The sequence below is a fragment of the Styela clava genome, chromosome 3 (genome assembly GCF_964204865.1).
Source record: "Styela clava chromosome 3, kaStyClav1.hap1.2, whole genome shotgun sequence".
Lineage (NCBI taxonomy): Eukaryota > Metazoa > Chordata > Ascidiacea > Stolidobranchia > Styelidae > Styela > Styela clava.
In genome coordinates this window covers 18904065-18915060 of record NC_135252.1, presented here as the reverse complement: position 1 = coordinate 18915060, position 10996 = coordinate 18904065, and the positions used below count along the sequence as shown (strand labels likewise).

The following is a 10996-nucleotide window of genomic DNA, read 5'->3' as shown; positions in this document are numbered from 1 at the left end:
TGTTTCTATCCTATATCCAACACTCTCACGAACGAGTAAGTCAAATTTTGAAACCATGTTATTTGGAAATATGCGTTTTATCTGATAAGGTATATTTTCCACTGCTTATACTCCTTATAATATTGTAGAATAGATGACCGGACTTGCTGTGAGCCTCGATGTCTTAAGCTAATAACGAAAGGCGAGCATTGTATTTGGAGAATTTAAAAATTATCCAATGAATGTTGTAACAAAAGAGAATCTAGCAAAGTCGCATAAGTTTGTTGCGTAAAATTCGAAAAAATATATTACGGGGGTAGTTAGTTAGTTATGACACTGAGTGTATTGACAAGAAAGTTGACATATACCGCATTTATAAGTGATTTGTAATACATAGATTACGAAGTTACGATAGAAATACGACCTTCAGTTGATATGCCGAACCGATGATAATTACTCGCATCAAATGATGTCATGCATGTTCAAGTTTTGTTATGTCTCTGCTGTTTCTTATCCCTTAGGAATATAATGCCCAGTTCGTATGTATAGCGTTATTTGCAGAGCAGTTGAGCGCTTGCAAAAGGCAGAATAAAGTACGGCTGGATGGCCATTAGTCATTAGTCCGAAACGTTGTTATTCTGCAGGGCTTGAACAATATACGAGGTAGGAATGCATATTTCAATGTTTTCCATGAGTATTTATTTCTTATCAACACGTATACCAAGATGCAATAAGAATTAGGCGTTGTGTACAGTGTTGTGTATAGGTGATTGATTGGTAAAAGCGTTTCCTGAACGCCACGCTTCATTTCCAATAACATCAATAATGATAAAGGAAACAAGAGAGCTCATAAATATGCACACGAAAGACAAAACAAAGTAGTATGGGTATGCAATCTGTCACAGTAGATAGCCGGTCCAGCAGTGTTTACGACGTACGTGTTCGCGAAACCGCCAAGAAGTGCGCAAGTTTTTGATGACGTCATCGCACACAAGAAACGAATCTTATAAAACCGACAAAAAATTTTGAAATAATTATAAGCAAAGTCTTCTAGCTAAAAATACAAATTTTAACCACTGAAAATTACAAAACAATTGGTCTAGTAGCTGAGCGATTTTTTTTCATAGGGATTAGGAAAAAAATAATCAGAATGACAGATCGCTGGTAGTGAATTATATCAAGATGACAGAATGCATTTTACTGAAGTGAAGTGAAGTGAAGGCGTAAAACGACGCATAGTAATTCCAAGCAATGAAGCCAAAAATAGCAAAACTAAATCCCACAACGATCCCGCTGCCAAAAAAAATTCATTACAGAAACTCCTTTGACAAGCAGAAACTTCTGCTTCAAATGTGAATACCCGCCATAAACTTGGATGTCTTAAATCTTTTTAGATCAAATACTCAAATGAGTTCTTGTGCAGAGAAGCCGGCATATCGTTATTTTTATTTCTTCCCTCTTTCGTATCCAAAGTCTCTTGATTTCATCTTTGACAACAGGAATCTTTTTACTTGTCTCTCTATCTTATCTTGCTGTTCTGTGCCGACACTTCTAACGCGGCGCCGTATAATTGATGCTAATACAGTTATAAACTTAAGCATCAGTATGAAATGATGAAATTGATAGTACTGTAGTGTGACTTTTAATATACAGTTACAATTTTATAAAGTTAGATATTTTTATTGTCGAATGTGTCGTACAAAGGACTTCAGGATTAACGTTGGTATGGAAAACGCAAACCAGAAAATTCAGGTGACATTTTTTATGAATATTAAACTGATAAGAATATTTTTTCCTGTTTCCTTTCTGCATTTTGACGAGGTAATCCTCCACGTTTAGACGGAGTCGCCGTTTGAATCTATATAAGTGTGTTCCGAACAGGGATGTAGAGTCGGGGTTGGGCATGTTTCCATTAGAGTCGGAGTCGTATTTCAAACTCTCAGTCTCGGAATTGTGATTTTATTCGATTCCAGAGCCCTGGTTCTGAATGTATACATTTTACAATAATATCAAATGAATCATTTTAGGTTTGGTGCAAGTGCATTCCTGCAAGATCAATCGTGCTTGTGATGAATTTTCTTGCAGTCTTCTGCTTGTATGTCTTACGAATGAACTTGAGCGCAGCCATCGTGGGCATGGTTGACTACGAAAAACTGAATGCTATTAGGAACTCCCAGTTCAATTTGAGTTTACAAAATGAAAGTCGGCTGCAGAATGAATCTCTACATTTCACGTATTCAACATGCGAACATAATTATTATGATAAAACAGAAGGTGATGGTCGTTGTTTTATATATTGTTGCGTTTACACCGGATTTGAACTAGAGAACGTTTGTCTGACATTGCACTGTCAACTAGGCTGTAAAATATTACTCCAGCTTATCTAACCGACAAAAGTGTTTGCTATATATTAAAAAAGGAATCATTAGTGCAAACGAAAAAGACTGTTTTCTAGAATGCATTTTCTCCGACTTATTTGTGTCCCAATAACTTTATTTATTACTTGCAATATTTTCTGCAAGACATTTCAGATATCGAAACGTCAGCTGTAGTAGAAGGTAAAAAGTTTTTATGGGATGAAAATATGCAAGGTTTGGCATTGGGTTCTTATTTCTACGGATACGCATGTTCACAGGTATGAAAACTAATTTATATAAAAGCATGGCCAGTTCTGCTAATCTAGAACAATGGTTTCCAACCTCTTTGGTGGAGCAGAAACTCAATGAAACATGATAGATGCTCGAGGAACACTTGTTCAATACTTGTAAGGCTGTAAGAAGAATTGTATAGACCAGGGGTATGCCACCTTTAAGGCAATGTAAAGTCATAGACATAGATAAATTGGACGCGGGTATAGACTTCGCAACGCAAAGAGTTTGGAATTACTCGCACGCACCAAATTAAATTGAATTGAAAACTCGGTTCGTCGGCCTCACATCACTCAAACATGGCACTTCTCCGCGGGATATGAATTAAGTTGGGCTATTAAAGAGTGAGGTCTACCATCATAAATGCCGAATACCCAGGCGAAATCTGAGGTACTATATCAGGACTCTTTCGCGGCCTATACTAGGGTTAGATAATTAAATTGTTTATCGCTGAATTGAATGTTTAGAAATGAGGCACATCTATTGGGGATGGAGAATGTTGCGGTTGAAAGCTTGAGGTAGATCTCACGCCACAGTGTGGTAGACCTCGAGTTATAGAAGCAGACGTTATGTATTTTTCATTACTTGAAAATTGTCCCGCATTTTCAGAATACAAGTTCCATTGTTTTTCAGATTATTGGAGCATGGATTGCACGAAAAGTTGGACGCGTTAAAGTGATGGGATTTTCATTTCTTGCTGCATCGTTGTGTAAAATTCTCACACCAGCAGCTCTTGAGATAGGATTTGAAATGTTTGTGATAGCGAGAATCGCGATTGGTTTATTCTCGGTAAATACCTTTCTTTAATTTTCATTTAATGATTTAAGTTTGAGTGCTTATTTAGTGGAGGCAATAGTTTGAAGACCCTGATTGCCATATTGATGTTGCAAACCTAATATAATCGGAAGTCATAAGTAAGAGTCCCTATACTCACTCAAATTACAACATGTTTTTAAATTTTGATTACCCAATTTTATTTTGATCGCATGAATTGGCAAGATTTAATATACAAATAGGCTTAATACATTCGTTAGAGACACTTCCTAAAATTTTGAACTATTCCAGGGTGTTACCTTCCCGATGATGTATGCGATTTGGACAATGTGGGCACCACCATCTGAAAGAAGCATTTTGTTGGGGTCCACATTTTCAGGTAAATATTTTTAACTAAAAATCATACAATATGATCATTTGAAATTGATTTCAACGGCGATAGTATGTATTTGATTCTTGAGACAATGTGTAAAAAATTGATTGAATCATTATATCATAATCGCTTTAAAATTTCTTATCAACTTTTGAATTCGCATCTTCAAAAGTTAGGGTTCATAACTTCCATATTATATATATTTTTTATAATCAGTGTGCCATAGATATGTTATTGGTAGGGCTGGGAATGGTTAACCGGTTAATTGGTTAACCGATTTTAGATGACTAACGGTTACTCAGATACAAATCATCATTATAATATAAGATTTTTTCAAAAATTATCTTCGCAAATTTATCTTCTGTGGCGTTTAATTCAAAAGAATATCACTAACTGTATTGGTAATGTGACAATATTTCTTATCGTGGATAATTTTGAGAGATAGGATAACGTGAAATTGCTTTGTAACCATTGTGATCTAACAAGCTAAAATTATAAATTATTACGTCAAACGTCACGCTGCGGTTAACCAGTTAATTTTGCTCGATTCACGGTTAAAGTGTTTCCCCTGAAATTTCCAGCCTTAGTTATTGGACATGAAATGTACTTATGGATTAAAATGTTAATGTTCCAGTTGGTCAGTCCTGTTTTAATCTTCTGTTTTATATAAATACTGTTGTCCTTAACAAATGTATTACGAAGATTCGCTATATTCCTTCATGTTATAATATTGCAGGGGCAGCAATCGGAGTAGTAGTAACTCTACCACTTTCTGGCGTGTTGGCGACAACATTCGGTTGGCAGTCGGTGTTCTATGTAACAGGTTATATTCAGATTTTATGGTCGTTTGCCGCCTAATGTCAATTTATATATATATGTGCTGCGTGTTCATGAAGTCCTTTAAAATAAATGATGAAAAAGAACTTTGATATAGAGGTGCTTTGAATGAGGTAAAATAATATTGAATAAACACTGGTTGAAATAAAACTAAACTGGTCAAGATATGTTGAAAACTGCCATAAAAATGTGAAATTGTAACAGGACTTCATAATAACCCTATTTATAAAATGTACAGGGTGTCTCAAAAGTAAGTATACATTTTTAATTTTGATTTGCTTTTCAGGAACCATCATAGAGCGTTCATTTCCTCGGGTAACATAGTATAAATAAATAGTAAAATTTACTTATTGTTTGGGTTTTCAACAACCCACAGAATGACAAAGAGATTAACCCAAATAACGAGGAGCAAAATTGCTGATTGGCAAGAAGTATGTAAATCAGTGAGGCAAACTTAGCGTTTCTGTAACAGAGAATATGAAATTAATTCATCTTCAAATGTTTTCGTTAGAGCGTCCGCTCCTTGGTCTTCCTGGTCTTTGTGCATCAACTACAGATTCAGTTTCTATGAATTTTTGAAGAATTTCGTAATTCTTCGTCGTAAAAGTGCCGAATGCCTGCCTAACTGTTTTATATGCTTCTTGCCAAGCAACAATTTTTCATCTCATTTCTCGGATTAATCTCCTTGTCATTCTGTGGGTTGTTGAAAAATGCAAACAACACCTGAATTTCACTACTTATCTATACTATGTTTCCTGAAGAAATGAACACTCTATAAGTCTATATAATGTGTACCTTAAAAGCAAATCAAAATTAAAAGTGTATACTTACTTTTGAGACACCCTGTATATATATGAGAAAAGAGAATTATCGTGACTGATATCCAAATTTCACTTGTCTACAGCCGCTACCTGTACAACGAAAATATGTTTTCTATGTGGAAAACTCCAGCTACAAAAGGTTTACTTCAACCTAATTTTAACGTACTCTAGCTCCATTGCAATATGCGTCATATGGATTGTTTGAAATAATCGAATTCTACAAAAAGGTGACAACAGTTTGTCAAAATCGCCTGTTGATATTTGGTTTCGTACTTAATATTCCATATTTGAATGTATTTTTTGTTTTACACACAATGCGTATTTAGATATTTTATCCCAAACCGCTGGTATCTGACTATTTTCCATGTTCCAGGTTCAATTGGGTGCGTATGGGCCCTTTTGTGGTTGATCCTGATATACGATTCTCCCTCAGAACATCCGAGAATTTCAGAAAAAGAGAAGAATTTTATACAGGATTCACTTGGACATAGAGACGGAAAAGTTTGTTTATTATTTCTAATTTTACATTATTGAACCAAAAAATGTAATATGTATACAGAGTATGGTTAAATTTTCTTCCAGAATAGGCCACAAGAGTTGAAAGCATTAGTCTCAGCTATGTTGACATCACAGATTAAAAACTCGCGTCAAAGCTTATGTCACCAACTCACCTATTTAGTAATAAATTGGGTTGCTACTGTCGAACAGAAAATATTATGGTGCTCCCAAACAATTTACTTGCACAGAGCGAATGTCGTATAAAAAACATATTTCCACTTCTCACTTGAGGAAACCTAATTACTAAAGCAACATAAGATTTGAATGTTTTATCGAACTGGTCTAATTGCCTGTACTACTTTTTCATTACTTTGTAGCCAAAGAGAGAACGATCGAGACCTGTGCCATGGAAGTCAATTCTTGGGTCGTTTCGACTATGGGTCGCATTTTTTACCTACATTTCCTCGGATTTTCTACTTATCGTATTTTTGACAATGCTTCCAACGTATCTCAGGACTGTCATGAAGTTTGACATTAAAGCGGTTTGTATTACAAGTAGAGCTGTGTATTTTCGAATACCTGGGTATTTTAGAATCGAATCATATATTTTTACTATTCCAATCTCGAATACTTGAAAGATTGGTGCTCGTATATATAAACATGGAATCCATTACTCAAAACTATATACTGAGTGTTCACACACACTTGGAAGCAAGTTCCATCACTAAATCACTCGAAAGAAAAGAGTCACATGTCGGATTGCACTTCAAAAATATATTTCAACAACAAAAAAATTGCTGATTCGCCTCGATCTTTGGCAATTCATATTTTATTTTTGCTGTTCTATGTGGTCTTGTGATTGCAGCCTCTAGCTGTATATGCTGCAGCTAATGTCACTCTTCGATTTAATTACACTCTAGAACTTTTTAATGTCAAGAAAAACTTTCAACATTGCAGTATATGCTATACAATATACGCCAAAGTATGTCGCGAATAATGACGTTTTCTCGTATTGATTTTTCGCTTACTTTTATAATTTACTCATTTATCAAACGAATAATGGATTTCAGGATAAATAAAATGTACAATAGAAAATTTAAATATTAAATCAAAAATAAATGATTTGTACTGGCATCTGGGTGCTCCCGTAGTATGTGAACTAAGATAGCGGACACCGAAACGTAGTATGTGTACCAGGTTAGGGTTAGGTCATAATTTCAGGTACAAATACTACGGGAGTCACTTGGCTAGTCCCCGACGTCGTAGTAGAACTACAAGGAAAATTGGAATCAAATTATGGCCCAACCCTAACCTGGATCACATAATATGTTCCGGTGTCCGCCATCCTGGTTCACATACTACGGGAGCGCCTGCATCTGGAACGTCATATTAGTTGTATCGTGCAGATATGTGTAAAATTGGATACGAATATCAACTTTGTTTCGAATTTTACAGAGCGCAGGATTGAGTGCAATTCCGTACATTGCAAAGTTTGTTCTTTACATAAGTGCAGGATTTTGTGCAAAAAGACTGATTTCAAAAGGAGTAAAAGTTATCTACGTTCGTAAACTATTTCAGTCAATAGGTAGGTGCAGAATGGAAATGTATTTTGAAAATATATGTGGTATAATTCCACTTTCTGTGGAGACGGTTGATCCTGAGTTGAAAAGTTGTAAAACCATTACACAAACCTATGTCGTTTGTACATTTATACTTTATTTTCAGGTATGTTTGTTCCTGGACTTGCATTGATCTTTGCGGTCTATATAAAATGCAACATTCCACTTGTCATGTTGGTCTTCATTTTGTGCGGTAAGTTTAAGAAAACAAATGCATTCCATAACGCAATAACTATAGTTTATATTTTATGCTAAAAAGAACAATTGACTAAAGTATGGAAAGACCACCAATAAGGTATGTTAGTACCTAAAGATACTTTAAAAAGTGATTCTATAAAATATACTGTTTTGGATACTCCCGTAGTATGTGTACCAGGTTAGGGTTAGGTTATAATTTCATTCCGATTCGCCTTATTTAAGTTCTAATACGAGTTTCAGTCTGTGTTAGCCAGGTGAATACACCCCCTTCGCATAGGTTTTAGTCCCTTTACACAACTTGGTGTAAAATAGGCAAACAAAATCAGCCCTATATTGGTACACATACTTCTGGAGCGCCCTATTTTGCAAATTTCAATAAATTAAAACAAAATCATCATCAGTTTGTAACGGTAAATACGACGTAACAATAACTTTCTTGAAAGAGATAGTTATCAACACTATTTTAACAAACCTAAATAAAATTTTGATAAAACTGTTACCAAAAAATCTTTAAACTCTCACATTCTATACTTTTCACAGTTGCGGTGGAGGCAGTCACTACACCTGGCGTCAAAGTTGCATTGATCGAAATGGCGCCATCTTTTGGAGGAATAATTTACGCAGTTGCAAACACAATGTCAGCGACGTCTGGTTTCATTGCACCACAAATAGCAGGCCTATTACGAACAGCTTACGTAAGTATATTGTGGCATATTATAACATACTGTTCTGTTAAATTACTGTTAATTTACTGTAATGTTCTGTTAAATATAACGCGCAAAACTTAAGTTTGAACGTCGCACAATACACAAAAGTTTGGCGTCATCACCATCGGGCGTCATGTACGTAGAAAATAGAATTTTGATAACTTACTGAATGACTTCACTATAAGCAATGCTTGTGAAGTTACTTCGATCGTGATTTTAGTTTACTTCAAATAAAGGTATTAGAACCAAAAGACAAATTTACTTTTATTATAAAAACCCTGTTTTCTCATTCATACTCAAACTGTACCGCACAATGTGTTTCGCATGGGGCACGACAATAATTGGAGCCTTTGTATATTATTTTTTTCAACAAACTACTAGCAAGAAGATCCCATACAAGGGTGGAGAGCTCTGTTCTGGTTATCAACATCGATGGTCTTCGCGGGAGGAATTTCATTTCTGCTATTCGGCACCGTAGAAGTTCAGGAATGGGCAAAGTCGAAGGATGAAGAAGAGAACGTCTCAGAAGAAAATGGAGAGAAGTTGAAAACTGAAACTGTCGCATAACTAAGATAAACATATAGAAATTGCTACAATATAAGTATAGTTCAACCTATTACGGCGTATTTCAAATTTAATTAGATCTTCAACAAATATTTATCAAAAAATTTACGAAGAATTAGTTTTTTTCTTCAAAGTAATTAAACACGTATTTTTCGACATGTGTGGATTGTGTTTACAAGAACTACTTGTTGTTGGGCAAAGGCATGATTGCAAAGGCGCAACTGATTCTAAAAATATGTTCAATAGCTTTGCACATGTTTATGACTGACTGATAAACAGAGTTAGTTACGGTGGAAAGCAAATGCACGTGCTCCAAGAAACGACATCGGTTCTGTTTCCATTCTGCACACACAATTTGTTCATATGTTGCGGTATTTAATTTAATAACCTTGCTTGAAATGTCAGCAATAAAATATTCTTATATATCTGTATCGTATATTTATTTTGATTGGCGTTGTTGCCACAGACTGAACTAGAGGATATTTATTCAAATATATATGTTTTTAAATTCTAGTACAATGTCCATTTGAAAAATTCTTGGATAGTATACACATTGACTTGCCTGAATACGCGCCTACAACATATCTATATGAAGATTCTCAACTCTATTCTCATTTTCGAATACTGGACTCGTTGATAAATTATGAATATTTAGTATTGCGCCCTAAATTAAAAATAACCATGTCGTATTCAGCCTGGTAAATTGGCGATAATCGTGTTTCTATCCTATATCCAACACTCTCACGAACGAGTAAGTCAAATTTTGAAACCATGTTATTTGGAAATATGCGTTTTATCTGATAAGGTATATTTTCCACTGCTTATACTCCTTATAATATTGTAGAATAGATGACCGGACTTGCTGTGAGCCTCGATGTCTTAAGCTAATAACGAAAGGCGAGCATTGTATTTGGAGAATTTAAAAATTATCCAATGAATGTTGTAACAAAAGAGAATCTAGCAAAGTCGCATAAGTTTGTTGCGTAAAATTCGAAAAAATATATTACGGGGGTAGTTAGTTAGTTATGACACTGAGTGTATTGACAAGAAAGTTGACATATACCGCATTTATAAGTGATTTGTAATACATAGATTACGAAGTTACGATAGAAATACGACCTTCAGTTGATATGCCGAACCGATGATAATTACTCGCATCAAATGATGTCATGCATGTTCAAGTTTTGTTATGTCTCTGCTGTTTCTTATCCCTTAGGAATATAATGCCCAGTTCGTATGTATAGCGTTATTTGCAGAGCAGTTGAGCGCTTGCAAAAGGCAGAATAAAGTACGGCTGGATGGCCATTAGTCATTAGTCCGAAACGTTGTTATTCTGCAGGGCTTGAACAATATACGAGGTAGGAATGCATATTTCAATGTTTTCCATGAGTATTTATTTCTTATCAACACGTATACCAAGATGCAATAAGAATTAGGCGTTGTGTACAGTGTTGTGTATAGGTGATTGATTGGTAAAAGCGTTTCCTGAACGCCACGCTTCATTTCCAATAACATCAATAATGATAAAGGAAACAAGAGAGCTCATAAATATGCACACGAAAGACAAAACAAAGTAGTATGGGTATGCAATCTGTCACAGTAGATAGCCGGTCCAGCAGTGTTTACGACGTACGTGTTCGCGAAACCGCCAAGAAGTGCGCAAGTTTTTGATGACGTCATCGCACACAAGAAACGAATCTTATAAAACCGACAAAAAATTTTGAAATAATTATAAGCAAAGTCTTCTAGCTAAAAATACAAATTTTAACCACTGAAAATTACAAAACAATTGGTCTAGTAGCTGAGCGATTTTTTTTCATAGGGATTAGGAAAAAAATAATCAGAATGACAGATCGCTGGTAGTGAATTATATCAAGATGACAGAATGCATTTTACTGAAGTGAAGTGAAGTGAAGGCGTAAAACGACGCATAGTAATTCCAAGCAATGAAGCCAAAAATAGCAAAACTAAATCCCAC

General features: G+C 35.1%; 1 protein-coding gene across 2 annotated transcripts; it reads left to right on the top strand.

The window, feature by feature from the left end:
• The first annotated feature begins 1619 nt into the window (after positions 1 to 1619).
• Positions 1620 to 9421, top strand: LOC144421029 (sialin-like). 2 transcript variants are annotated; one of them, XM_078111095.1, is made up of 12 exons: positions 1620 to 1731; positions 2007 to 2253; positions 2511 to 2614; positions 3261 to 3416; positions 3693 to 3780; positions 4511 to 4597; positions 5806 to 5933; positions 6308 to 6472; positions 7386 to 7515; positions 7656 to 7742; positions 8288 to 8442; positions 8836 to 9421. In XM_078111095.1, exons 1-12 carry the CDS (start codon positions 1669 to 1671, stop codon positions 9019 to 9021), a joined length of 1596 nt encoding a protein of 531 aa, XP_077967221.1. In that variant the 5' UTR covers positions 1620 to 1668; the 3' UTR covers positions 9022 to 9421. The 2 variants fall into 2 exon arrangements, with proteins under 2 accessions (XP_077967221.1, XP_077967220.1); XM_078111094.1 differs by having other exon boundaries at positions 2502 to 2614.
• The last annotated feature ends 1575 nt before the right edge of the window (positions 9422 to 10996 follow it).

Coding starts and splice junctions, on each gene's coding strand:
- LOC144421029 (XM_078111094.1), top strand. CDS start 1,669: ATGTGTCGTACAAAGGACTTCAGGATTAACGTTGGTATGGAAAACGCA. Junction 5,934..6,307: donor TTGGACATAGAGACGGAAAA/GTTTGTTTATTA, acceptor ATTACTTTGTAG/CCAAAGAGAGAACGATCGAG. Junction 6,473..7,385: donor TGAAGTTTGACATTAAAGCG/GTTTGTATTACA, acceptor CGAATTTTACAG/AGCGCAGGATTGAGTGCAAT.